Source organism: Pyricularia oryzae, chromosome 3 (assembly GCF_000002495.2).
Source record: "Pyricularia oryzae 70-15 chromosome 3, whole genome shotgun sequence".
NCBI lineage: Eukaryota > Fungi > Ascomycota > Sordariomycetes > Magnaporthales > Pyriculariaceae > Pyricularia > Pyricularia oryzae.
Window position 1 is genome coordinate 810,300 of NC_017849.1, and position 25,028 is coordinate 835,327.

Sequence of the window (25,028 nt, forward strand, 5' to 3'; positions counted from 1 at the left end):
CAGTAGCTTACCACCACTTTTCGAATTTGACTCTGTCTGTATCCAAACCAATACCAGCGTCCTTGTCAGTGAGGTACTGGACCATCTCGTCCGTCATTGTCGGAACGCCACAAACGTAAACCACTGCTTGCTTGGGCTCGGGGCCAATGGCCTCGACCAGATCCGCCTTGGTGATCCTCCGCTGCTGAAACGGTACATCAACCTCATTGCACGACACGACACCATCGGCTTGCACCTCATTTCCATTCATGTCCGTGTAGGTCTGCTGCACCTGGCCCCCCTCGCCACCATCTCCATTTTCCGCAGCAGCCGGAGTCAGAAACAACTGCAACTTGCCCCGGAGAGAATCCCTGGCGAACAGGTCTGCCAGCCTGTTGAGGAACAGCATGCCGTCCGCCCCTTCCCTCCTACCCTTACCACCAGGTGCGCGCACCGAGTAAAGAAACCACACCTCGGGCCCGTCCTCCCCGCGATCCTCCTCGGCCATGTGCGCAGCCATGCTCACGAGCGGGTTGACGCCCATGCCGCCGGCGACGAAAACCACACGCCGCAGCACGTGCGACGCAGACGCGATGCCCGAGGGCGGGTAGACGAAGCTGCCGCCGATGCGGACCTGGAGCTGCGTGCTGACGATTCCAGGTTGCTGCTGCCGGTCCGCGCTGGACTCCTCCGCATCCAGTTCCTCGTCAGAGTCTTCGTTGCTGGTGCTGGTGGGTCGGCCCTGCCACAGGTAAGCCGCGGCCGGGTTTTCTGGCGACTTTTGCACCGCGAGCTCCAGGTACGGTGGGGCCGCGGAGCTGGAGCTCTGGGCCCGGCTGGGCGGTGAGGTCACGGTGAAGCCGCCGGCCTTCTCGATGCCTGGGCAAAAGACGTCGAGGAATTGGCCGGCGAGGAACTATAGCAAGGAATAAAAAAAAAACACACATCAATCGTCTCACCCTGATGAGAGAATAGTAATTATCGTGTCAATTGGTGGTTGTCAAACATTAATTCTAGATGCCTCCTCTTTGGAGAGCTCTAGTCGGATAATCCGTATCTGATGGTTTATCTCATGTATCTTGCCAATCGTGACGGTATGGAGAACCTATTTCCGCATTGTAGTGGATGACAAGCACCCAGGAAGCATCGTCATCAGCCCATAAGCTGGTCATTAAGTCGAACAGGCAAAAAGCCTACCGTTGCACGCGGCTCGGCGGCCGTTCGCTCCTCGTGGCTTTGTTTCATCGTGGAAGGATGAAGGGCAACATGGGAATCTCAAGACGTAGGGCGTTTTAATAGATTGCAGTGTGCACTTGATTTGGAAATGAAAAAGAATGGCGAATGTTTGTCAAAGGCTCCACAGTGGGATAGATGGATTGGCACCGACGTAACAGTGGATCTGGGCAACAGCAAACCAAGAAAAAAACAAAAGCAAAATAGATCGACGTAACCCTATACTCTTACCGGTTGCTAATACTGATAGGTACTTCGGCAGCGCTATGGATACTGAACTAGGCAAGTTACAAAGTAATGTACAACGGGTAGGGAGCGCGGGAGGGCAGGGAATTCGGGTAATCTAGGAATCCGCCGGGTAACGACGTCGATTGCGGATCTCAGTTGCGCAAGGTCCAGGGCATCCATCATCCGCAAAACCCGCAAAATCCGCAACTAACAGGTATACCTAGAGGGAGCCAGTCAAGTGCTAGACGAGGTTAGCGTTAAAAAGGCCGCCTTGAGCCAACATTTTTGTTTCATTCCCAGTCTGCACTGAGTGCTGTTGTAATCGTAACATAGCCATATTTCCTTTCAATCATTTCCAAAAAAAAAATATCTGTCAAAATGGGTGCCACCACTGCAAACGCCGCCGCGCCGCCTCAGGGCATTGATCTGTACTCCCGTTTCGCCCTTGCCGGCGCTCTTGGTTGCTCCGTCACCCACGGCGCATTTACTCCTGTCGATGTGTATGTTTGAGCGCCTCTGTCCTACGAAAACCTGCATCCAGCCGATACTCATCAAAAAATTCAATTGCATACAGCGTCAAGACCAGGATCCAGCTGGACCCGGCCACCTACAACAAGGGCATGATCGGTGGTTTCCGCCAGGTCATCCAGAATGAGGGCGCCGGAGCTTTGTTGACGGGATTCGGCCCGACGTTTACCGGATACTTTATCCAGGGCGCGTTCAAGTTTGGCGGTTACGAGTTTTTCAAGAAGCAGTCCATCGACTTCCTCGGCCTCGAGACTGCGCGCCAAAACCGTGGTCTTGTCTACTCTGTGTCGGCCGCCTCGGCCGAGTTTTTCGCGTCGATTGCGCTGAGCCCCCTGGAGGCCACCCGCATCCGTCTCGTTTCGACCCCGGGCTTCGCCAACGGTCTCGTCGGCGGATTCACCAAGATTCTCAAGAATGAGGGTGTTGGCGCGTTCTACTCTGGATTCGTGCCCATCCTGTTCAAACAGTACGTCATAACCCCCCTGGTTCTTATCAAATAATGGGGACCCCGTTCTCACCGTGAAAAAAATCAATCCAGGATCCCTTACACTGTGACCAAGTTCGTCGCTTTTGAGAAGGTTTCCGAATTTATCTTTTCCCAGCTCGACAAGTCTAGCTTGTCCAGCGGTGGCCAGACTGCCGTGAACTTGGGCTCGGGTCTCATCGCCGGTTTCGCCGCTGCGATTGTTTCCCAGCCGGCCGACACCATGCTGTCCAAGATTAACAAGACCAAGGGTATGCCCGGTGAGGGCGTCGTTTCGCGGCTTGTCAAGATTGGCGGCGAGCTTGGTGTCCGCGGCTCCTTTGCTGGTCTTCCCACTCGTCTTTTCATGGTCGGTGGTTTGACTGCTGGCCAGTTCGCCATCTACGGAGATATCAAGAAGGCTCTCGGTAGGTTTTTTCCCCCGTGAATTGTTCGTGTGCGTATCTGCGGTGAACACGAAGCTGACTTTTTTTCCACTCAGGTGCCACCAACGGTGTTGAGATCGCCAAATAAACGTCAATTCGGAGGTGAGGTGCAGGAGAGCGTTGTAATAGGTGCGTTGGTGTGGCATTTCGCTCATCTTGGGTGCAATTAACGCGGTTGCTCTGTGGTGGATAGACTTGGATCTCTGTCTTTTTGATGCATAGCGTTATACTCTTATTTTGCAGCTCTTGCTTTATTACCTGATAGACACATTGATTTTATGACAAAGAACGACATTTTTATTGGACACCCTCGACGGGGTTTTCTATCTTGTATTTTGAGGACACGACAGTCGCTGTGGTCTGGTGAAATTGCGTCTTGATAGCACACCAGGGAGGCATCTTATAGCGCAAGCTAGGTAGGTATCAAGTGGCCAACGCCAAGTTGACACTGCGTCTCAAGGCGGCTCTTGGGATTGCGAATATGGCCAGAACTCCATGCGCAGATTGACATTCCGCAGTTGCTTATTGACTGACATTCAAAACCACTCCATTCCAAGCAGGAACATGGATTACGATCGACACCTTAGTCCTGGGCCGGCGCCGGCACCTTCTCCAATGGTCAAACTAGCTCCGGCCAAACCGGAACATAAATTCCAAACCACAAACTTCGTCTCACACGAGGGTGAAAAACCCCTCGCATGGCTTGGCAGTTCTAAAGGCAAGGAAGCTGGCGGCGATGATGCAATTGAACACCATTTGCGAGTCGGTAAAATGGACAGCCCGCTGCGAGAGCGCCATCTCCTGAAATGAAACGCCCACAGGCTTATACCTAACTCCACAATCCCAACCCCGCCTGTCGCTCCCGCATCACCAAGTCGCTCCTTGAACTTCCAAGCACCACCAAGCACATTGCAAACCGGCCATGTCCTTGGGCGCAGACGATTACTGCGCCCGGCTTGAGGGCGGCGAGCTGCCGGTCGAGACGCACAATCAGCTATTACGAATCGTCTTCATCTACCTGATCGACTTTGGTATGTGCGGCGACGACGGGATACTCAACGTCGTCGACCAGATAGACGCCCGCGGCTCGTCTTTTGGGCGTATGCAGGGGAACCACCTCGAGCTCAACCGCACTTTCGATCTATTCTACATCTCCCAGGCATTAGCCGGCATTTATCGCTCGTGCAACGGACTTGACGGCGAGACCGAGCATCCTTAATTTGATGCCTTTTATATCCAACACCGCCAACTCGTCGACCAAAACGCATGCAGACAATACTATTCATCCCACCTGCTTTTGCAGCCGGCGGCCGCCCGCTTTTACCGCCTCCCGGATCTGCTACGCCTACCGGGTTCGGACGGAGCCATTGGACACCCGCGCAATAAGGCCACGGCAACCGGCCATGTGACAAAACTGCCCCGCCAGGAGGACGGCAGGGGGTGGGAGCCCGAGTACGGGACTGAGGAGACGGTGGCGTTTATGGCGGCCGTCGCCCGTCAAAGAGACGGTGGACGTGCAGGACGACCGGCATGCTCCAACGAGTTCAGTTTCGAACTCAAGCAACCCGTGTGGTGTTACGGCAAAACAACAAGGCACCGAGTTCAGCTACCATACACCCTAGGGGTTAGTTACTAGCGAAGGCTGGCAGGAAAAAAACAAAAGACGAAGCATTTGAAGGGGGCTAACCGTAATTACTAAACTCGACCCAAGATGGCCACAGTACTTACTACCTAGGTATGCTGTTTGCCAAGGTCCCGGGCCGTTTTATGTTTGAGGGCCATTGCCACGGTTTTCCAATTCCGAGCATGGAACTTGCTGACCTGGGGACCCAATCGCTCTTGCGGTTGTCCAGCCTACGGCATAACAGCCACTTGAGCTAGGCGAATATCACCTACTTTCTTAGGCATCTCGGACGCCTGGGCTGGCCTCTGCCTCGCCTCCTGCGCCGCTGTGCTCGCGGCGGGTGTGCCTCAGCGTCGCGCTCGCCCACAGGGGTCGCAGCACGGAGATGTCGGGTCATGTTTCAACGGTGTTTAGAGGCTCGAAGCACATTCCGGCCGACGAGAGGATACGATACGGTGTGCTTTTGCGGGGTGGTGACGGCGAGGAACCGAGCATTGGAGCCGGACGCGAGGGAGGATTTCACTATTGGAATGCCTCTCGGCATGGTCAAGACCAACTAGCCTCCTGGGTATCTTTTACCACTCAAACTTTTCTCCAACCAACTCCTCGCTCAACTTCCACAGCTTCTCCGCCTCAACCTCGCTGGCCGCCCAAGACATCACAAAGTCCACATTAGGGTCGGCGACGTGGCAGTCAAGTAGGAATGTGCCATTGTGGTCTGCAAAAGAGGGAGAGAAAAAAACGAAACAGTCAGTAATCGCTACCGCCACAGACACAAAACGAGAAAAACAAAACAACATACCTTTCAAGCTGGGCTCGAACGCGGCATAGATGTGCGTTGAAATCCCCTCGTCAAGCGTCTTGATCACCCCTCTCTCCTTGGGGTAGTATCCAACGAATTGGTCGTACGGCCCTGCTCAGGGTTAGCTTTGCACGATGTCTTTTTTATCCCTTTTTTTATCAAAAAAATGAGAAAAAAAGCATAGAGAAAGAAAAGAAATGTCCTGGGAATGGTCACTCACTCGTAAGTTCATACTCCAAGGCAAGGTCCATACCCTCCGACAGCGGGGTGATTATGGTTCCTGGGTGCGGGCTGTTGGCCACGAGTCCACGGCTGCCCAGCTTGCGGGCCAACGACAGCGAGAAGAGCATGTTGGCCGTTTTGCTCTGTCCGTAGGCGCGCCACTTGTTGTATATTTTGCCGTCCTGTTTTTTGTGACTGTGTCAGCTGCTTCGCCCCTTGTCGCAATTTCTTGGAAAGAAGAGAGACGGGAAAACGAATAAAAAAAAGACACACCTCAAAGTTCAAATCCATAAAGCGCACATTGCTGAACCGATGCCCTTCGCTGGCCACATTGACCACCCGGCCCTTGACGGCCAGCACCTTTGGCAGCACCAGGTTGGTGAACAAAAACGGGCCCAGGTGGTTGACGGCAAACACCCGCTCGATGCCCTCTATGGTGCCGTACTCGTCGGTTATGATGGCGGCGTTGTTCACCAGGACGTCGATGCCCGCGACGTCGTCCCACGCCAGCACCGTGGCCGCCGCCTTCCTCACCGACTGCTTGTCGGCCAGGTCCAGCTCCAAGGTGCGGATGGGCACCTGGGGCGCCACGGCGCGGATGGCCTCGGCCGTCTCCTCGGCCTTGGCCAGGTTGCGGCCCGCCAGGATGAGCAGCGCCGGGGACGCCGTGGCGATGGTGGTCACAAAGGCGGCGCCCAGCGTCGTCGGGGACACGCCCGTCGTCAGGATGGTCTTGTTTGCGATTTGTGACGCATAGTCTCCCACTATGGCGGATCCTGTAGTCTTTGCGCCGTAGGCCATTTTTTTGTTTTGTTTTCTGTGTGATTTTGATTCGAGGGGCGGAGACGAGGTTGTTCTTGTGCTTCTGTAAATTGCGTAGACTAACTAACACCTTGGAATCTCTGAAGCCGCATTTGTATTCTGGGATAACATCGTGTTTATAAAGCGGAGATACGGGGTTTAAGAAATCCGATATTGACGAGTCGTTGAATGGCATTGATTTATAATCTGCGACATTTATAATCCAGTATCATATTAACCTTTCGGTTCTGCAAGGAGCAACTCTATTGTCAGATCCCCAAAAATAATTCAAGGAATACATAACAACAACATGGGGAGCCACTCCCCTGGCGTCGCGCAGCCTGTTTTAGGAGAGGCGCACGCAGAACATGAGGTTCCTGATCGGCTCCATATCCTCCACATCCATGGTGGCCTTCATGACATTCAAAGTCAGCACCGGGGCCGAGTCGATCCACGACTCCACCGCGACCTTATTCCCAAACCTGGCCGCCACGCGGTCCCACAGCTCCTGCATGCTCCCGATGGAGTGGCGGTAGACCTGATGGCCCTCGCGGAGCGACTCGTAGTGGCCCTCGCGCTCCGTCCCCGTGGTCCTGCCCACGACCAGGTCGCCGGCCTTGCCGCTCAGCAGCTGGAGGATCATGCCGGCCAGCGTCTCCTGGTTCTCCATGCTCATGAGGTGGAAGACGTAGTTGCAGGTGACGACGGAGAAGCTCCCGCGCCAGTCCGGCAGCGCCTCGGGGTCCAGCACGTCGGCCTGCCGGAACGTGATCTGCACGTCTGGGTCCTTGAACAGGAACTTGCCCGCGTCGAAGAAGCGCTCCTCCAGGTCTATGCCGTAGAGCATGTTTGCGGGTGCTCCGGCGTGGATCTGAACATGTTGAGGCTGTGTTAGCACTTGTCGAAAAAAAGAATGGGTCTGTGTTCCCCCAAATGCTCTCTTTCTCTTTTTATGGCTTGTCTAGTTTGGGCAGATACACACACACAAAAAAAAAGGGGGCACTAACCAAGCTGCGTAGGTCTTGGCCAATGGCACAACCAACATCCAAAAACTTCTGGCCCTGCTGGGTGCGACGAACTACCTCTTCAAACTCGGCATGCTTTCTCAGCTGCAGCTTGAGAAACACCCAATGGCCAATGCAAGGATATGGACAACAATCCCAAGCCCGCTTACGCTGTTTTTTATTTTTTGTTTTTTTTTGTGAGGGGGAGAGTGTCAGCACATTGTAGCCTTGGTAGTATAACTTACGCGAGAGACGTGAAATAAGAGTGCCTCAAAAAAGGTGCTTACAGCTTCTACAAGGTGCTGCTCCAGCTCTTGTTCGGGGATCTTGGAGTATTCGAGAAAGAGCCTCTTCGCATCCTCCTCGAGAGGGGGCGGAGCCTCTTCGAGCCATCTAGTCGTGTTGGTATTCGTGTCAGTCGGCAGACCCCGCGAGGCTGCGATTTGGCTCGCCGCCGAAGCTACTGCAGCCATGTATACTGTGTCTTGCCGATAAATCGGGAGGAGTTATAAATAGGGGAGGGGGAGGAGGCTGGCTGTCCGAGTCACTAGACTTTCAAGAAGGATTGCTTCAAACCCACTTTCAAAGAGTTGAAAGAAAACTCTGAACAAAAAAAAGGAACATGAGCTGCATACTATTTATGTTCCCACCCCAATCAACGGTAGTGGGCTTTGCACCCCGTTCGTCTGAAATCTGCGCCGGAGCTCCTGTGAGAGTTTTGACACGCGGCCTTCAAGTCGAAAGGCGTCTAGTCCTGCCTAGTCCTGTCAAACTATTTACCAAGTTGTGAAGATCTCGGTGCCGAAAGCTTGAACCTGTCGTCCGACTTACGGGCAAAGGTCTAAAGACCGAGCTGCAAACTCAAACCTCTGGCAGAGCTCGCGGAGGTAAGCAGCCTGCAACTTGATAGGATATCAGAATCTGATGAGTCGTTTCTTATATGGGAGGAAAATAATTGAGCATACCTATAAAACTATCAGATTGTGCCCCTTCTGTTCCACCATCAAACAGTCGAAGAGAGTCAGAATACTAACTATTTTAGGTCTAGTTCTTAGTTCGAATCTATATAGCGTCGGTATGAATGAAAACCAAGGAAAACCAAACGGTCGACAACAAACCACCGCATCAGCTCAAGAGTTCCGACAAACGGTTTCCCTACTAAATCTTGGTGTGTTGCCACTAGTTCGTCAGCGACTATAACAATCCTGCGGGGGAACTTACGTATGTCATTCATCGAACTGCCACAGATGCTTCACAACCAAAGACCAACAAGACGTATATGGCAAACATCACACCTGGCAAAAGACACCGCCGATATTTGCCGATAGTTATCCTCTCATGACTCCCCATTACGGGTGTAAGCATAGTCAGGTAAGAAAGAGCCAAGACCAAAACTGACAACGTTGACCAACTCCTGCGATTTTCTTTTGCAAGTTCCACGATGAGCAAAGAATGCAAGAAATTGAACAAAGACTTGACAAAAAAAGACATTTCCCATCCCGTTCCTCATATTAACATTATGGAATTATCAAGCCCGATACGAAAAACCAAGCTCATAACGCCGACCAATCCCTCAACATCATTTTATCAGGTCTCCAGTACGTCCAACTCATCCTCTGTGGGAGGCATCGGAGTCTCCCTCAGCGGGATATCCTCTCCCTTGTCCCACGCGGCGCCAGGTCCATTGTAGCTCGCCCGCTCAATGTCGTCAGTCCCATATTCCGTCGTTGTCGTCGAAAGCCGCGAGTCGTGTCGCGTGGTCCGTGGGACCGCTGCCTCTCCCTCCCCCAGGATACTTTGCACAGGGCTCTTCCTGACTGGCATTGGGCTGTGAACCGTCGGCACGGACGCATGCATAATATACGTCGGGCTCTTAACCGGCCCATCCTGGTACACTTGTTCCATGGTAGCCTTGCCCTTACCCTGGGACCTGACACTCCGACCATCACTGCCATCATCATCACCGTCATCCTCCGATTTGAGACTGTCGCCAAGTTTCTGCAACAGCAACTCAGACTGCTGCTTAGCAAGTTTATGAAGCTGTGCCACCGGATCCTTGTCATGGCGTAGCACGTTAGCCAAGTTACACGGGCAGTACGCAGGAGTCCACCGCGTTCCATGCACACATACCCAGTCAGACTGCCCTGGCACGCCTTCGGCGGCCGGGAACAGCTGACGACGGCCGCCCTCGGGCACGGCGCCGACTGATCCGCCATTCTTCGGAGAGTCAGCAGCGCCGCCCCAGAAATTGCTTCGCCGCACGGGCGCCGGCGTCACCGGAAGGCTGGGCCTATCGACGGGGAAGTCGGTAAGTTTGGTTGATCCCCGTCGACTCAGTGCCGCCTCGAGCTCCTTCTGGGCCTCACGCGTGTCGTCGAGGTTGCCTAGGCTGAGTCCAGCGGATTTACTGAGGTTTCGCCTCTGTTGGCTTTTTTGGATTGCACCGACGTAGCGATTGATACCGGGTACATCGTCCCAGGCATTGGTGAGCGAAAACGATTCCCAGGGGTTCGATGTTTGCTGAATTGGCGGGCTGGTCGGTATTGGCCGCGGCTCCTCCGATGCTGGCTCAACTGATTCCTGGAAAGCGGCAGTCTCTTCCGCGGTCGGAGACTTCTCGGCCTCAACGGGTCCGACATCATCATTAATAAAGACCCGCGATGCCTGAGGTCTATTCATTTCCCACGGGAAGATCGCTGGGGGCTTCTGCTCCGGAGGAGCTGGTGGATGTTGAGGGACTTCATAGTACATGTTCTTGGGGGGACTCGGGTAGCGCTGGGGTGGAACAAACGCGCTAGTATCTGAAGACATCTCGTAATGCATCTTGGGGAAGTTCAATGCTTCCGGTTTCGATTCCGGCGGAGGCGGTTGCCTGAAAAGTTTTTTTTAAAATTAGCAACGGAACTATCCCGGTGGACATGGCGTCTGAACTAACCTTTGCGCATCCCAACTGGGCTCCATGGGCGGAGGTTGAGGCTTTTCCGGCTCCGGCTCGTGCGCTTGGTGAGGCGCTTGGTCTTGCTGATGCTCCTGATAATGGCCTTGGGGAGCGTTAGCTCCAGAACTGGATGCTGGAGAAGCAGTGCTGAAAAAGCAAGGGCTTGTATGGCTTTCCTCCACTTGAGGAACATGGGCATGGGAAGTGCCAGGGCTTGGACCAGGGATATGGTAACCTCGATTGTGCTCGTCTTGACGGTGGTGGTGATGGGACTCTCGGTGCTCTCGGTGCTCTTGGGTATGAGGGGAATGTTCAGTGCCATAATTCGACAAGCTATGCTGACCGTTGTCATATATATGCTGCTGTTGTTGATATTGTTGCGACTGGTTGTGGATACTCGACTGTTGAGACTCCGGTGTTGGTGAAGGCGGCTGTAAGGATATTTGTGGCTGTTGCCCAACAGCTACCGTATACGTGGAGGGGGGTTGGTATTTTCCTCGAACAAACTTCTGGACGATTTCCGGTGGCCTTTGAACTTGCGGTTCGTAAACGGTCTGCAAGGACTTGGTTAGCAAGAAAATTCCCATAAGAATAACAAGGAAGGAGATACCACTTGTTAAAGCAACATACCGGCGCACGATAATGCCTATCGTAAACAGCCCACCACCGGCCTACCATCTCGTCAAAGGCACCGCCGCCAGCTGTAGAGTTCCTTCCTTGGATCCACGGCTTTTCAGAGCCAATGAAGTGCACCATGTTGATGCTCGACTGGAAGTGGCGGTACGCGGGGACGTATTGGTAGTGGGCCGAAGGGGTGACGTTGTAGGTAAACGAGATGCGGTTGTACGTATGCCGGAAGTGCATGTTGATGAGACCCTGATCTGCGCCGTCAAACGAGATTCCTCTCTCTGCCATAGCCATCATCGCATAGTAGTCACCCATGTTTGGAGTCAGAACCATGACACCCGTGTTGAACAAGTCCGGCCATCCTATGTCAGGGGCAGCTGAGAAGGGATGGGCGATCGCAAAGAGCTCGTCGGGTGCCCTGTACGCGACCACGTCGGCGTCGATGTATACCAGCTTGCTGAACTGAGTCTGCTTCCACAAGTTGACTTTGGTGAAAGCCGAGTGGAGGTCGGGTCGGTTCATGAGGTACAAGTTCGCGGGGCGCTCATTACGTATGCGAGGGACGGGAATCACGTAGTCGTAGACGGCCTGCGCGGGGGGATTTACCAACAATCAGTAAAGAGCTTCATACGCTTTTAGTCCATTATAGTATCCTACCTTTAGTTGCGTGATCACCTTGGCCGCCACGGTGTCGAGAGTGACCATGATGGCCAGCTTCCTTGTGGTGCCTGCATCGCGAAGCGAATGGGCAAGAACGAGTGCACCTGGTGACCGATCTTATTAGCAAATGCGTGGTGGATTAATTGGGATTTGCAATAAGCTCACCTGGCAAATAATTATCGCTCAGTAGAAGCTGTTTTGTCTCGGGTCGTTGGTGAACGACCGATCACTAGTTAGCCGTGTTTACTTGGGAAGCTGCAGAGTTCGGATCGACCAATAGCATACCGTAATGTAGGCTTCCTCCGCGCCTCGCACAGCCATGGTTTGTGCAAGGGAGATGTGATTTGAACTGCCAAAACGAAGCTGAGAAAACTGAAGAGAGAACAATGACAAAGAAAAAAAAAAGTTTGAGGAATTGTAAAAGCAGGATCAATGCTGATATGCAGCAGGAAAAAAGGCCGACAAGACAAAGCGATAAAGAGAGTCAACGAGGGGAAGCAACTTTGTTGTGGTGATAGCAATTGTGCCGAAGACAGAGAAAAAAAAAATATTGGAAAAGGCGCGCTTCCGTAGTAGGATCGACAAAGCGGGTGCTAGCAATGGCAAGTGCGCCCGCGGCCTTGCAAGTTGGTGAGCCGGGTGTTTTGCGCTGAGTGGAGTTAATTAGATGCAGCGCAGCATCCCTGTAAATCGAGACAGATGCGACAAGCAATAATTCCAGGTGGATAAGGTACAAACCTAGGTAGACTAGCTCAGCCTGGTTAGGAGTGAAGCAATTCTTTATCGCCAATCTCGGTCGGGGAATTCAAATATATGCAGCAATAGTTCCCAGACAGCTCGCATTGCATGAGTTTAAAACCAGCTCAATCTTACTTATCAATTGACCGCGGAAGACGGCAGGCCTCAGGGCTGAGGACACTAACAAGAATGATTTTAAGAAAAGCACGTTGTCACTGCACGTCAGGGCTTTTTGATATGAGGTCGTAGCGTAGCACAGTTGCTTTGACTACGCGCCAGAGCTTCCCTGTTCATCCCGTCACATTGATTACGGCATTCTGCATGCTGCATGCAACACACAAGACCATGTCATGTGTACCGACTACCTTGCCGTACATAGATACAGAATGGGGAGACGCTGAGAAGTGGACCCTGGGGAGCCCAGACATTTTCGCCTGCCACGAACAGACGCCATCCATGTCTGCGACACACGTTAATTATAGCTGCCATCTAATACCTTTTTCTGGATTCCGTACCTAGCTCTCCTTGGACTAGATCTGTGTTTTAGACCGACGTACGGAACAACGACAACGAGCACGGTGGATATGTTCTGTCTATCACTATTGCAGCTAGTCTAGAACTAGAACTTTCCGTAAAGGTTCCCAGAAGTTAGAACAATTCGTATCGAACTTTACCCTGGGCATCCAATCTTTCTACCGTGGATCCCATCAACAAGGCCCCTTGCACGTCTCGCAGTAGTCAACGCAACTCGAGGGCCCATGACTCGCATCATCCGGGGCATAACGGGTCCTCAAGGTCCCAAAATATAGCTGATCCGCATCACTTTGCGTCACAACTTCATCCACTGAAATAGCTACTGTACCCCGCATTTACATCTACATACACAAGCGAGACCCAACCGACGGCTATAAAGAAAAGCTGCAGCTCGTTTTGCCAGCATCAAACCGCGCACCTTGCCCGTCAGGAGCATGAGCGGTTAAATCGGTGCAGGTTAACGATCCTCGTTGTTCGCTGTTGACATCAATTGGCGACCAATCAGGTATTTTATCCGACTTTTGGACGGATTCTAGAAGACATCAGTTGACCCTTTTCTGGGCATCATGACGTGTTGGGCCGTCTTGCGTCAAAGTCAATCATCTGTTCCAATGTCTGCAGAAGGACACTTGGCGCTAATGCAATGGGACAAGAAAGGATTGGACTAATATTCGTCGTTGCAGAACAAGACTGAGGCATCATCAGCGCGATGATCCTCTGGAGAACCCTTGAATGTTCCAATGTCTCAATGCCACCACTGCATGAACCCTGAACGCCTCATCACATACTAACATCAAATATCCTTCTTGTAGCCATGCTCCGGTTTATGCGTGGTCTCGTAGTCTACGTGGACATATGCCCTCTCGACGTCCGGCAAGCTCTCCAGCTTGATCTGCAAATCCTCAGCCACATCGTGGAGGACCTGCAGCGACGTCTCGGCTGCCATCACAATATCGACCTCGGCGATCAACCTGGGGCCAGAGTGGTACACCCTGACCGTATCGATCTGCTGGATTAAAGGCGAGTGTGTCAAGCAGACGTAGGTGATGAGCTGCTGCGTCTCGACGTTGGCAACAACGCCGACGAGCAAAAGAAACTCGGAGAATGCAGTCCGCAGCCATAGCCACGAAATCACCACAGACAAGATGATTGCTCCCATCGGATCAACCCACCAGATGAGCTTGGAGCCGCCGATCGAGGTTAGGATACCGAAACCGTTGACAAATAGATCGTTGCGGTGATCTTGCCACAGGATTCGAATCTGCGAGTAACGGTTGCGCAGGGCCCACGTGTACAGGAACAAGGCGAATTTGGTGCCGAAAGCCACACAGACCGCGATTACCGAAGGCAGGTGGAAGCTGTTTCTGTCGTCAGATCCCATGCGCTCGGAGAGCTCCCGGGTCGAAAATGCAATCAAAATCAACGACACCGAGATCATCAGGAAGCAAAAGATGATGTTTCCAACCGTCTCGAGGCGCGCCTTGCCCGACGGGAACCGCGATGGATCGACATGGCGGACGGCTCGGGCGGATAGGATCAGCGTAAGGTTGCTCAGCGGATCAAAGACGGAATCCGCCATGGTGGTGAAGAGAGAGAGTGATCCGGATGAGATGGCGGCGTAGGCTTGGAGTATCGCAAGAATTATATTGGCGATGAAGGAGCCCCAAACGCCAATCTGGAACTGCAGCAGCTCCTCTCCAGCCTCTTGGCGCGCATCAGCTCGGTGGTCTTCTACAGACTTGAGCATGCGCTCGATGGTAGCATTCTGTTTTTCGTAGAAGCCCTCGACGCGACGTGCCTGAATGTCTGATTGTATGGGGCGTGGGACGCATTTGCTCAGGATTCCTCCGTGCGGGGTCTTGCTAGTCCGTGTCGCACCACCCGCCGGCGAATCCGTTGGCCTCCGCGACCGAAGCTTTCTCGAGGTGTTAGCTTTGATCTGCTCGAGGTCGGAGGGCGTCTTGTAGGCAAGCGACAGGCCGTAAGGATCACTCTCAGATGTATGTCGCGGAATCTGGCCGCCATTGGCGATTGTGACTTGGCTCTCGACATCAGCACTGTTTAGGTTTGCAGGATGCCTGGCAAACGCCACTGCTCCGTCATTTCTGCTGGAGTCCAAGCCATCGTCTAGCTCTACAGAGGTACTGTTGGCATTCTGCTCGTTGACGCCTTGTCGGTGAGAGCCGGCAAATGGACTTGCAGAATGCGCTCGCGAAGGCAAGCTGAACGCATGTGGATGGTGAGTGATGGAACGGGAAACGTCCGGATCCATCGTTGCTGGCAACCCGGTTGTATGAAGTTAAATGGGTGTGTCTTGTTTGAGCCCGGAAAGCTGTGCGACAGGAGATTAAATCCCACTGATGGCTGGCGGGTGGCGGAACTGATAGACCGGTTGCGTAGCTTGCTGACCGGGGTTGGCAGGATTTTAAAAAGAATCCAGTAGCTCTCCTTCGCACATGCCTTGATGGCGGTCTGCCGCAGATGGCGACCAACTAACTCACCTTACCTCGCTTATTTCTAGTTCTAGTTCTAGGTCGGGCTATCTTGAGAATTAAAAGCTAAAATCGGTTTTTTGTTGAGTCTTCATCATCCATAAACTAACTCGCCGACGAGGCTCCCGCATTGGCAAGGAAGTAGCTTGCTTGAGCTCGATTTGAGCTTGCCAAGCTTCTTGGGCCTTGCTGAGGGCAATTCTAGCCGGCCTTTCCAAGGCATGCCCACTCCTTTTGGAATTGATCCACAACGTCCCTACCGGTCTTGCGTGCAAAAAAGCAACCTTGTACAGTAACTATGCTGATCTTCTGAAATCGACGTTGTGCCGGATTGGGGCAAGCGGCTACCTGCCTATAATGATAAGTTGTGTTTATGGATGTCAGCATTGATACCGTTTGACGTATTGTTGATGCTCGTACCTCCTATAACCTCCTGTCAATCAATCACGAGATCGAATGTTTGTGAAAATGATAAAAGACAATCCAAACTTTCAACTGTTCTATTATAACCAGCCCTATATTGCTGAACATTCGGGTGGCTGTTGCGGGAGTGTTGAGATGCGATCATCAGACAGATGATTCGGATGCAAGCTTAACCTTTTGCAGATTCATCTTTCGTATTTTGCATGAATGTTGTACTTTGCAAGGACAACAGACGAGACGCAAAAGTTCCCTCTTAGTTTTAGGTACTTACCTACCTAGGTAAGGTAGGTACCTAGGTGGAGGTACATTACCTACCGCGTACCCACGGATAGCTGGCTAGCTTGCGAGGAACCTCTTGTTGAATAGAACATAAGCACCTCCGGGGTTAGGGCTATTGACGAAGTGCTGGCATGCCGTTTGGGTCGTGGAAGGCCGATGCAACAAAGTTAGGGCAAGCCGATTTGGATAAGGTGCAAGGAATACATGCGACTTATTAACATTGATCAATTCCAGTTGGAATTGTATTCATATCAACACGTCTCGGCCGTGCTGTTCAGTTTCAGTAGCACTGAAATCATTGGCAGCACCCACTCACAGGCGTCATAGATTAAACCGTTCAAGTCTCCCTGACACGACAGAGCAGAGCTGTATTTTAAATTATACAGGTGGGTGGCAGGACACACTGGCCATTAGTACTTAAGGTAAGTAGGTAGGTAAGGTATATACCAAAATCGAAATATACAAGAAAGTAACGTCACTGGTTTGAACATCTCGCATTTACCCGGCATTAAGCATAATGGCAGTGATCGCGGCCCAATGGATACTGACTCAAAATGTATAGGATAATGTCGGCAAGCATGGCTGACATTGAAGAACATGAGAACATTTGATGATGCGATAGGGAAGTTCATAGATGTGGCAAATAGCACCAACGTGCTTGTTTATATTAATGAGATCGGCTACTGCCATGCCATTCTTGGTTGCCAACTTGGACACACAACGGCTTCTATAAGGGAGCGTTAATCTTCTTCCTCCATTTCCACCCCAATGCCACAAGCTCTCCTCATCTAAGGGGTCAGACCGCAGCCAAGAGCCTTGTTGCAGCTGCTCTCGATGCAAGAATTAAAGCCAGTGCCCTTGCTGTTGAAGCAGTCCTGGCGGCATAAGACACACTATATAATCGTCGATCATTTGTCAGTTTGCTGTTCTGCGTAGTCTAAAACTTTGAAGACTAGTTCTTTTTTCTTTCTTTGTTTGTTCTAGTCTTGTGGGAGAAGAATACATACCTCAGTTCGAACAGCCTGGCGGGCCTCGAGCGAAGAAGAGTCGACAGCCGGGGCGGCGAGGGCGACGCTGGCAAAGAGGGCGACGAGGATGGTGGAGAACTGCATTTTTGCTTGTTTTTGTTGATGAAAAAAAATAGTATCAAAGAGCTTCAACCGGTGAAGATGATGAAAAAAGCAAAAAAGACAAGTCTAGCTTGTTGAGAGGAGAATGTTTGTGTCGAGGAAGAAGTGAAGACGTTTGTGTGATGAAGAAAGGGTACAAACAAAAAAGATTCTTAGCAGTGACGGCCAGCTCCTCTTATAGATTTTGGATAACAGCCCTCGTCAAATAGTGCCAAGATACTCACAGACTCGAGGTCCCCCTACAAAGAAACACAGACGTAACATCATGACTTGTAGGAGTAAATTTAGATATTGGTTTTACATATTCGGTGGACCAAACCAATATTGCTCAATACTCATCGATGCCCCGGCGAAACAGTTTCAGCTGGGTAGTATTTATTTTAAGTCCCGGTGGATCGCCTCGAGTGTTTTCGGTGCATATCCTTGCCCATGTTTCTTTCCATATTCGGCCAGAGGATGTTAATGAGTTCCTCTTGGGCAATGGAGCTGTCGCTGGGCCACGACGGTTATTATTACGATTGCAAACCCATTATAGTTTGTTGCTTTTGGCCCTTGCGATAACTTTGACGAGAAATGCTAGATCTGGATCAAAACTATTGTTTATTCACCGCGCTTTGAAATCAATCATCCAATATTACATATTGACAGCTTGTCAGAGCTCAAAGTTTGCGAGTCAGAACCTGGCTTGCCATGGCTTCAGAGTATACCACAACCCTTGGTATGGTTTCGCAATCAACCCTGTGACGGAGTCGATGGGCTGTATAAGTCAATGCATAATCAAAGTGTGGGGAGATAGACGCATCTTCCGATATGCCAAGTGGAAACTGCGCGGCTAGCAAGGTTGGTTGAGCAAAGCGACCGCCGGGCAGGTTAAGCTTAAAAAGAATGAACCAAAGATGGTTAAATAGTTGCAGGAGACGACGGATGGAGAGAAAAGACCCACGTTGTAATTACTCCGTGGGCGGCCGGGGATGTCAATGGATACCTACCTATTCATGTCCGAGTTAAGCGAGATTATAAAACATTGTAAAACTTTATACTCGGGAATGAGTCTCTCGGGGACTTGGCACATGATTTTCTTCCCGAAGGACGCATCGATGATCATCAGTCTTGTCGATATTTGGACACTTTTTCCATCTCAAAAGCCGATCCACTCCTCGAATTGATCTAACCTACCAGGCTAGTATTCAGTACTGGTGAGTTGGGCGTGTTTTTCGTGCCCAACATCGCTGCTATAGTATTTAGATTGTCGCAGGTCTCCCTGCCCGAACAAAGCATACCAATATCCTCTTCTGGTCCTGTTGACCCACTGAGATTCCGCAGCGGCGCGAGATGTCGAATCAGGATCAAGAAGTGCTGCAAGCGCATGTCCATTTTGCCCGCAGAGATAGACACTCTGACAATGACCATTACAGGTTCTGTTTGTTGTTGGGCGACGTTTCCCAGGCTAAGCCGCATGCTCCCTATGCGAGTGTCATTTTCTAAAGGATCACAGCGTATAGTCGGTCCAACGGGAAGCCGACCAAATCATCAGAGCCTGACAAGACAGACGGCCTTGTTCTGTGACCAGGAAATGCCCGAGTCCGGCTTGCCAAATGCCTACCATTGATGTCCCGGATCTGGTGGTAAATTTTGCTATGTTGAATCCCATTGGATTGACACTCATTGACTGGACTATATGCCTCGCTGTCAATTGGGTAGTTATGGTGCTAGAGCTTGGCTGCAGTACTGGATGCAGTTTGGTCTTGACACACGTTGGACCTTGCCCAAATTTATCACCACTCAATCGAAGGAAACACGATGTTACAACCAAGTGGACCTGAGAGGCCCTGGGTGCCTAGTCATGGTGTGGCAACCCAGTGAGCCCCGTCTGTCTCCGAGGTATTGGGAAGCGGGAAGACGGGCAAAAGTACCAGCCCGAACCTGTTACTGGGTTCGGGACCCGCTCGACCATACAATATCCTCTCAGGATGACCATCGCTACTTTCAAGGTGTGAGCACCCTAGGGTATGTATGTAGTAGGTATGGACACTTAGCCGTAACTAACATGACCTTACCAGCTACAAGACAATCGCCAGTAAGCTCCATTAGCACAGTACGTTGGTTGATTGGGGGCTGCTTGCATAAAAAATGGCCGGCATCTTCTTTCTCAAGTCTACCACCTTCTTTGACGCCAACCTCCAGTCCCTCTCGTCCATAGACACGGGGGAGATCAACCTTGTCTGTCTTTATGGACGTCCTCTTACAGGGCTTTCGGTATAGACGTGAAATGTCATTCTGAAAAGCTAGTCTCGATTTCGCTCTGAAGACTAGACGTACGAATGTTCTCAGGCTTCTTTCCATAATCCCGTTTGCATGACCTGTATTTTACAAATGACACCTGGGAAAAGCTGACGCCGGCAGCCAAGCTCAAGATATCTACAAGATCATACCACCGTTGGCACAGACGACCTGACCTGTACACCAAGCGGCGTCAGGCGTACACAGCATGCCGACGATGCCAGCAACCTCGCTCGGGTAGGCAGGCCTGCCGCCGCTGGTCTTGGCATCCTCGACCAGCTCCTGGGCGTCGATGCCCTCCCTCGGCCTCATCAGGGGCGTGTGGTCGATCCAGCCCTTGATCTGCGCCTTGAACTCGTCCGTGTTGGACGCGTACATGGGCCCCAGCACGGGACCCGGGTTGACAGCGTTGACGGTGCAGCGCTCCGAGAGCTCGCGGGCCCAGGTGCGCGTCATGGCCTCGAGGGCGGCCTTGGTGCCGCCGTAGACGCTCTGGCCCACGAAGCCCGTGGCGCTGGACACCGACGACAGGTTGACGACGCGCCCGGAGCGGTCGGTCGGCAGGTACGGCTCCGCGGCCTGCATGAGCAGCAGCGGGCCGAGCACGTTGACGCGGTACGTCTTCTCGAACTGCTCCGTGGTGAGGTCTGGGAGCTTGTCGTTGAGCGCGATGCCGGCGTTGTTGACGATGATGTCGATCTGGAACGGCCGGTCGCTGTTTGTCGAGGCGAACTGTTCCTTGGTGAGCTTGATCAGCTCGGCGGGACCACCCGGTGTGCCGAGGTCGGCCTGCACGATGTAGGTCTTGATGCCGTGTTGGCTGGTCAGGCTGTCGGAGAGCTCCTTGGTGATGGACTGAGACGACGAGGATGTGTAGTTGAGAATCACATCACTGCCCTTTGCAGCCAGGTTGGCAGCGATGGCGGCTCCGATACCTGGCCTGTAGATTAGTAGCTGTACCTTTGAGACTCCCCTATGAGTGTTCCGTAAAGGGGGTAGCATGGAATGAGGCTTTTACCTCGGGACGACCCCGTCACCAAGGCCAGCTTTCCCTTCAGTATGCCTGCCATGACTGCTGAATATCCCCGTTGACCTAGTGATGAGTGGTGTGAGACAAAGATGTCTATCTCTCTGATGGATAACCAAGGGCACTGGAAGTAGCACTTGGATGAGGGACGGGATGAACGATTGTATGGTATTTGGGAGGGTGAAGACTATAAAGATCTAGCAACGAGGAAGAATGCCCTCGACATTCCAGACGGCATACAAGCTCATTTATGTACACGATGCCCTCCGCAATTATCCACCAGCCTATACGCGACGAGACGGTCGCACCCGATGGGAGGAGGGCACATGAGGTAGTCTAGTCGATGGAGTTTGGGCGCTCTCAGAGGCCCGGAGTGCCCCGCATTCGCATACCGTTCAAGCTTCAATGCCCCGCGGTTGGGTTAGCTGGGCCTGGCCGAGCTCCACAGCTGTTTGAGCGCTCGGCCGATTTCAGGCCGACATCCGACTTTGTGAAAAGGTGGCGGACCCCTGTTCAATTTCGACGCTTGCCAAGCCCAAAGGCCATTGTCGGAGACTTGCAGGCGTGCCGTTCAGAGCTCGAACAGCATTTTTGGAGCTCCACGAAACGAAGCTATCGCCAATCCTGTCTGTCTGCAATCATTGTCCAGGCGTAGATTTGCAGCTCGCGAAAACCACACGAGCTAAGAACAATCGGCTTCAACTCGATTGTGCCCTAGATTTAGCCTTTCGCACATTTCATCACCTTGGTGTATAGTGTGCAAACCAAACCAGACAAGACCCCGCCACGGTCACCAAAAATCAAAGTCATCGACGACAGCCTCCGATTATCACCTCACAAACCGCAAGTGTCTGCGTCAGGACAGCCTGCTGCACCTCGGTCAAAATGGATATCCGCGTCATCCGGTCCAGCGACATTCCGCTGATACAGCACGCCAACCTCGAGAACCTCCCGGAGAACTACTTTCTTAAATACTACCTCTACCACGCGCTCTCATGGCCGCAACTATCATACGTCGCCGTCGACGTCTCACGGCCCAAGAAGACGCCATACGACTACCCCAAGATCGTAGGCTACGTCCTCGCAAAGATGGAGGAGGACCCCTCGGACGGCATCCCCCACGGCCACATCACCAGCCTGAGCGTGATGCGCACGCATAGGAGGTTGGGTATCGCCGAGAAGCTGATGAGGCAAAGCCGTGAGTTGATGCAGGGTTCCATGTTTATGCACCATTGAAACTGACGTGGGTTTGACTGGGGGGAAACAACAGAACAGGCAATGGTCGAGACCTTTGGCGCGCGCTACGTCTCCCTGCACGTGCGTGTCTCCAACCAGGCCGCGATCCACCTGTATCGCGACACCCTGGGCTTCAAGAACGAGAAGACGGAGAACAAGTACTACGCCGACGGCGAGGACGCCTACTGCATGAAGCTGGACCTCGACTTCATCCGGGACCAGCTGCGCGAGGAGACGGAGGAGGAGGGCGACGGCGAGGCTCAGGACGAGGGTGAGGCCGTCGGCGACGTTGGCAAGGACCCCAAGACGGCCAAGAAGGGCAAGGCTGGCGAGGACAAGGACAAGATGAGGAAGGTCAAGGTCGGGAGGGCGTTGGGGGTGGGTGAGCTGGTCGAGAGGGTGGAGAGTAAATAGAGGGCTGGGGCTGCTTTGGATGGGTATGCTGAGACTTTTTGACCGTGCTCTGGTACCTTTCATGGGATCATAGCGGTTTGTTTCAGCCTTCCCTGGACGGATCTCTTGAGCCTCAATGGTATCACTTGCGACATGGCCGTACCCAGTGGCAAGAAATAGATCGACAAAAATACGCCACAATTTGGTGAACAAGAACCTAGGCAAAAGCAACATATCGGGAAACCCCTCCGCTCCAACGTTCATCTGACTTATCGCCAACAGGTTCATGAGGAAACAAATGCGAGTGCAATTAACATATGCAAAAGTAATACCGACTTCTATCGCCCGACATGGATAGACCGCAACAAAAATACAAAAACATACAACACCGAGTTCACCCACCTGAGTAACTACCCGTAGTTGGGCCCTCGCTATATAGACACGAGGAGAAAAACTAATGATTTTTGGAATCCGCGGCGTCCAGAAAACGGACGCCTCTGCTCCCCTTTCCCACCCGCCAAATCTCCGCTTGCCGTCTCATTGAATTATTACATTAATTAACGTTTTCCTTCAACTAAACCCACACGACCCACATTTCTACGGCTATCTGTCGTCTGGAGCTACTGCGTCACTACCCTGCCAGATGCAGAATTCCAACGCTCCATCACAACTGAGATCTCGGCTGTTGCCATCTTCATCCGAGAGTAAGAATTGTGTGATCAGCCTTACCAGCCCCAGTTTTGTTCATCCCGTACTGTATTCCAAGGGGAGTTGATCAAGTTGATCAAATAAAATAGTCTGGAATCATCCAAAACATTAATCTGGGTCTATAACTCTATAGCTTGTCTAAAGTCTACAGCTGGTTTGCATCTCTAAACTTTTTTCATGATCAACCCCCCCCCCCCTTTTTTTTTTTAAACTGCACTTGGAACATTCCGTGGGATGGCCTTCACCCAGAGTGGCCTCTTCTTCCGAATGATGCGGATATGCTCAGCTCCGTTGGCCGTTTTCCAGTCGAGCGACCTGTCTGAAAGTTCAAAGTCAAAGTTCCAGAGCAGAGCGACAAAGGCCATGCCGACCTCGTGACGAACGAAGCTGTTGAAGGGGCGAGAAATGGACAGGTCAGCAAGGCAGAAGGGAAAGAAGCAAGGGGGCATGGCGTTTACTTACCGCTGGCCAATGCAGTCGAGGCTGCCTTTGGAGAAGGGACGGAATACACCTCTTTTATCCGACTCGTACTTGGCTGGTCGCTCGCTGGCCATCCACCGCTCGGGGACGAAGGTGTCTGGGTCGCTAAAGTTTTGTGCCCAGTGGCCGGCGGTATAGTGAGGTATACCACACGAGGTCTTTTGGAGAAGCCAGTCAGTCGATTGGTGGCAAGATGAGAAAATAAATAAAATAAAATACTTACACCTCCAGGCAGCCAGTAGCCATCTACCCACGCGCCTCCCTCTGGCACAATGCGCGGTATAGTTGTGGCAAAGGGCGTGTCCAGCCGGAGGGCCTCGAGCATGACGGCCTCCATGTAGGGGATCTTTTCCACATTGGCGGCCGTAAAGTCGGCGGGACCGTTGATGATGCCCGACTCGCGGACGTCACGACACAGACGCTCGTAGCAGCGCGGGTTGCTGAGGAGGTTCCACAGCATGGCGGTCATGAGGATCGGGGTGGCCTCGGCGCCCGACAGGACCAAGATGGAGGCGACGTCGAGGGCCTCGTGGCGGCTGATGGGGTCCTTTGTGTTTTGCATGCCGCGGTAGACGGTGGCCATGATGTCGGTGCGCTTCTCGTCGTGGACCGTCTCGAGCCAGCGCGAGGCCGAGTCGTCAGACATCTCGCGCAGCGAGTTCCACAGGCGCATCCACGGCAGCTTGCGCGCGACGTCGTACAGGCCCTGCGTCGCCGGGAAACGCAGGAGGATCTGCATGATGGAGAGGCAGGGGGCGCCCAGCTCGGCGGCCCGCAGGTACTGATGGTCCTTTTCCTGGTCGAGGCAGCCAAAATTCTCGCCGAAGCTGAGCGCACCCATAACGTCAAAAGTGAACCAGACAAACATGCGCTCAATGTTGAGCTCTGCGCCGTTCTTGGCGGCGATGTGGCTCGTCAGCTTGCCCAGCCACGAGTTGACGAGCGACTCGTGCAGCAGGTAGGTCTTGTTGGAAAAGGCCGGCATCATGAGCTTGCGGATCGAGTGGTGCTCGCTCTTCTCGAGCGAGATGAAGCTCTTGCTCCCCGTGGTCTGCAGCTGCGAGACGATGAAGAAGTGGGGGTCGCGCATAAACTGCTGCGAGCCGCCGCCGATGGCATCCCAGGCCGCCGCCGACGAGTTTGACACCTCGTCCGGTCCCACGCGCACAATCGGGCCATACTTCTCGTGGAGCTGAACGAGGTCGGTGTGGTGGCAGCCTTTGTGGTGCTGCCGCCAGAGGCGCGGGAACCACGATGCGGCGTAGAGCTTGGGGCCCGGGACCTTGGCGAGCGGGTGCAAGTACAGGTTATAAACTATGCGGGCGATCCGATACAGGACGAACTAGACCGTCTGTTAGTTTTTTTGTTTTTTTGTTTTTTTGTAGAACAGATGAGTTTGTTTGCTTGACCAGATGGTTCTTTCTAGCTCAAAGTCAAACAGGGCCAAAGTTTGAACAGCTTAGCTTACCCCTATTGTAATGTAAACCAATGAAATCATGGTGCCTGGGGAGAGTGGTCAACTTTAATCAGTAGACTGAATCTTGTTTTGTGATCAACTTGCACTTGATAAAATATTAATGTTTTTTTTGGTACAAGTTGCCGATGAGCAAGAAGAGCAAGAACATTGCCGTGTGATGCTCAGTTGAGCACTGCAGCTTCTATAACCACCAACAAGAAAAGTGGCATCTCTCTTATCCCAACCAAACCATTATCACCAGAGCCTCTCTGGCAATAGTCAGTTCTCCTTCAAATA

General features: G+C 52.5%; 11 protein-coding genes across 11 annotated transcripts; 3 read left to right on the forward strand and 8 right to left on the reverse strand.

Annotated features, from left to right (window-relative positions):
* Positions 1-7: 7 nt before the first annotated feature.
* Positions 8-1,224, reverse strand: MGG_15206 (uncharacterized protein; the record flags this gene model as incomplete). The annotated part of the gene is made up of 2 exons (XM_003711349.1): positions 8-895; positions 1,177-1,224. The coding sequence occupies 2 exons, from the start codon at positions 1,222-1,224 to the stop codon at positions 8-10; spliced, it is 936 nt and encodes a 311-aa protein (XP_003711397.1).
* Positions 1,225-1,680: 456 nt separating this feature from the next.
* Positions 1,681-3,293, forward strand: MGG_07489 (mitochondrial phosphate carrier protein). The gene is made up of 4 exons (XM_003711350.1): positions 1,681-1,940; positions 2,015-2,434; positions 2,507-2,859; positions 2,934-3,293. Exons 1-4 carry the CDS (start codon positions 1,819-1,821, stop codon positions 2,963-2,965), a joined length of 927 nt encoding a protein of 308 aa, XP_003711398.1. The 5' UTR covers positions 1,681-1,818; the 3' UTR covers positions 2,966-3,293.
* A 506-nt stretch (positions 3,294-3,799) lies between these two features.
* Positions 3,800-4,612, forward strand: MGG_07490 (uncharacterized protein; the record flags this gene model as incomplete). The annotated part of the gene is made up of 3 exons (XM_003711351.1): positions 3,800-4,059; positions 4,150-4,501; positions 4,589-4,612. The coding sequence occupies 3 exons, from the start codon at positions 3,800-3,802 to the stop codon at positions 4,610-4,612; spliced, it is 636 nt and encodes a 211-aa protein (XP_003711399.1).
* A 464-nt stretch (positions 4,613-5,076) lies between these two features.
* Positions 5,077-6,326, reverse strand: MGG_07491 (retinol dehydrogenase 13; the record flags this gene model as incomplete). Its single annotated transcript, XM_003711352.1, has 4 exons — positions 5,077-5,219; positions 5,304-5,414; positions 5,524-5,707; positions 5,799-6,326. 4 exons carry the CDS (start codon positions 6,324-6,326, stop codon positions 5,077-5,079), a joined length of 966 nt encoding a protein of 321 aa, XP_003711400.1.
* Positions 6,327-6,672: 346 nt separating this feature from the next.
* MGG_07492 (uncharacterized protein) lies at positions 6,673-7,803 on the reverse strand (the record flags this gene model as incomplete). The annotated part of the gene is made up of 3 exons (XM_003711353.1): positions 6,673-7,197; positions 7,334-7,501; positions 7,618-7,803. 3 exons carry the CDS (start codon positions 7,801-7,803, stop codon positions 6,673-6,675), a joined length of 879 nt encoding a protein of 292 aa, XP_003711401.1.
* Positions 7,804-8,505: 702 nt separating this feature from the next.
* On the reverse strand, positions 8,506-12,413 carry MGG_07493 (glycogenin). Its single transcript, XM_003711354.1, has 6 exons — positions 11,841-12,413; positions 11,721-11,748; positions 11,553-11,659; positions 10,899-11,483; positions 10,266-10,822; positions 8,506-10,202 (listed from the first exon to the last, which is right to left on the reverse strand). The coding sequence occupies exons 1-6, from the start codon at positions 11,874-11,876 to the stop codon at positions 8,918-8,920; spliced, it is 2,598 nt and encodes an 865-aa protein (XP_003711402.1). The 5' UTR covers positions 11,877-12,413; the 3' UTR covers positions 8,506-8,917.
* Positions 12,414-12,846: 433 nt separating this feature from the next.
* Positions 12,847-15,477, reverse strand: MGG_07494 (cation diffusion facilitator 1). Its single transcript, XM_003711355.1, has one exon. The coding sequence runs from the start codon at positions 15,097-15,099 to the stop codon at positions 13,621-13,623; it is 1,479 nt and encodes a 492-aa protein (XP_003711403.1). The 5' UTR covers positions 15,100-15,477; the 3' UTR covers positions 12,847-13,620.
* A 1,281-nt stretch (positions 15,478-16,758) lies between these two features.
* On the reverse strand, positions 16,759-17,257 carry MGG_16647 (uncharacterized protein). The gene is made up of 2 exons (XM_003711356.1): positions 17,029-17,257; positions 16,759-16,914 (listed from the first exon to the last, which is right to left on the reverse strand). The coding sequence occupies exons 1-2, from the start codon at positions 17,131-17,133 to the stop codon at positions 16,810-16,812; spliced, it is 210 nt and encodes a 69-aa protein (XP_003711404.1). The 5' UTR covers positions 17,134-17,257; the 3' UTR covers positions 16,759-16,809.
* A 626-nt stretch (positions 17,258-17,883) lies between these two features.
* MGG_13404 (3-oxoacyl-[acyl-carrier-protein] reductase) lies at positions 17,884-20,501 on the reverse strand (the record flags this gene model as incomplete). The annotated part of the gene is made up of 8 exons (XM_003711357.1): positions 17,884-17,908; positions 18,095-18,140; positions 18,432-18,632; positions 18,755-18,837; positions 19,199-19,211; positions 19,471-19,511; positions 19,574-20,366; positions 20,450-20,501. The coding sequence occupies 8 exons, from the start codon at positions 20,499-20,501 to the stop codon at positions 17,884-17,886; spliced, it is 1,254 nt and encodes a 417-aa protein (XP_003711405.1).
* Positions 20,502-21,007: 506 nt separating this feature from the next.
* On the forward strand, positions 21,008-22,435 carry MGG_07496 (N-terminal acetyltransferase A complex catalytic subunit ard1). Its single transcript, XM_003711358.1, has 2 exons — positions 21,008-21,656; positions 21,729-22,435. Exons 1-2 carry the CDS (start codon positions 21,344-21,346, stop codon positions 22,106-22,108), a joined length of 693 nt encoding a protein of 230 aa, XP_003711406.1. The 5' UTR covers positions 21,008-21,343; the 3' UTR covers positions 22,109-22,435.
* A 566-nt stretch (positions 22,436-23,001) lies between these two features.
* MGG_07497 (averantin oxidoreductase) lies at positions 23,002-24,773 on the reverse strand (the record flags this gene model as incomplete). Its single annotated transcript, XM_003711359.1, has 4 exons — positions 23,002-23,182; positions 23,258-23,433; positions 23,499-24,617; positions 24,744-24,773. The coding sequence occupies 4 exons, from the start codon at positions 24,771-24,773 to the stop codon at positions 23,002-23,004; spliced, it is 1,506 nt and encodes a 501-aa protein (XP_003711407.1).
* Positions 24,774-25,028: the final 255 nt, after the last annotated feature.

What these genes read in the sequence shown, in the direction of transcription:
- MGG_07494 (XM_003711355.1), bottom strand. Translation starts at nt 15,099, where the DNA reads ATGGATCCGGACGTTTCCCGTTCCATCACTCACCATCCACATGCGTTC.
- MGG_07496 (XM_003711358.1), top strand. Translation starts at nt 21,344, where the DNA reads ATGGATATCCGCGTCATCCGGTCCAGCGACATTCCGCTGATACAGCAC. An exon ending in GAAGCTGATGAGGCAAAGCC is followed by an intron (nt 21,657 to 21,728) that starts GTGAGTTGATGC and finishes GGGAAACAACAG; the next exon opens with AACAGGCAATGGTCGAGACC.
- MGG_16647 (XM_003711356.1), bottom strand. Translation starts at nt 17,133, where the DNA reads ATGCAGTTCTCCACCATCCTCGTCGCCCTCTTTGCCAGCGTCGCCCTC. An exon ending in GCCAGGCTGTTCGAACTGAG is followed by an intron (nt 16,915 to 17,028) that starts GTATGTATTCTT and finishes ACGATTATATAG; the next exon opens with TGTGTCTTATGCCGCCAGGA.
- MGG_07493 (XM_003711354.1), bottom strand. Translation starts at nt 11,876, where the DNA reads ATGGCTGTGCGAGGCGCGGAGGAAGCCTACATTACG. An exon ending in GAGCGATAATTATTTGCCAG is followed by an intron (nt 11,660 to 11,720) that starts GTGAGCTTATTG and finishes ATCGGTCACCAG; the next exon opens with GTGCACTCGTTCTTGCCCAT. An exon ending in CCCAGTTGGGATGCGCAAAG is followed by an intron (nt 10,203 to 10,265) that starts GTTAGTTCAGAC and finishes AAAACTTTTCAG; the next exon opens with GCAACCGCCTCCGCCGGAAT.
- MGG_07489 (XM_003711350.1), top strand. Translation starts at nt 1,819, where the DNA reads ATGGGTGCCACCACTGCAAACGCCGCCGCGCCGCCTCAGGGCATTGAT. An exon ending in GCATTTACTCCTGTCGATGT is followed by an intron (nt 1,941 to 2,014) that starts GTATGTTTGAGC and finishes AATTGCATACAG; the next exon opens with CGTCAAGACCAGGATCCAGC. An exon ending in AGATATCAAGAAGGCTCTCG is followed by an intron (nt 2,860 to 2,933) that starts GTAGGTTTTTTC and finishes TTTTCCACTCAG; the next exon opens with GTGCCACCAACGGTGTTGAG.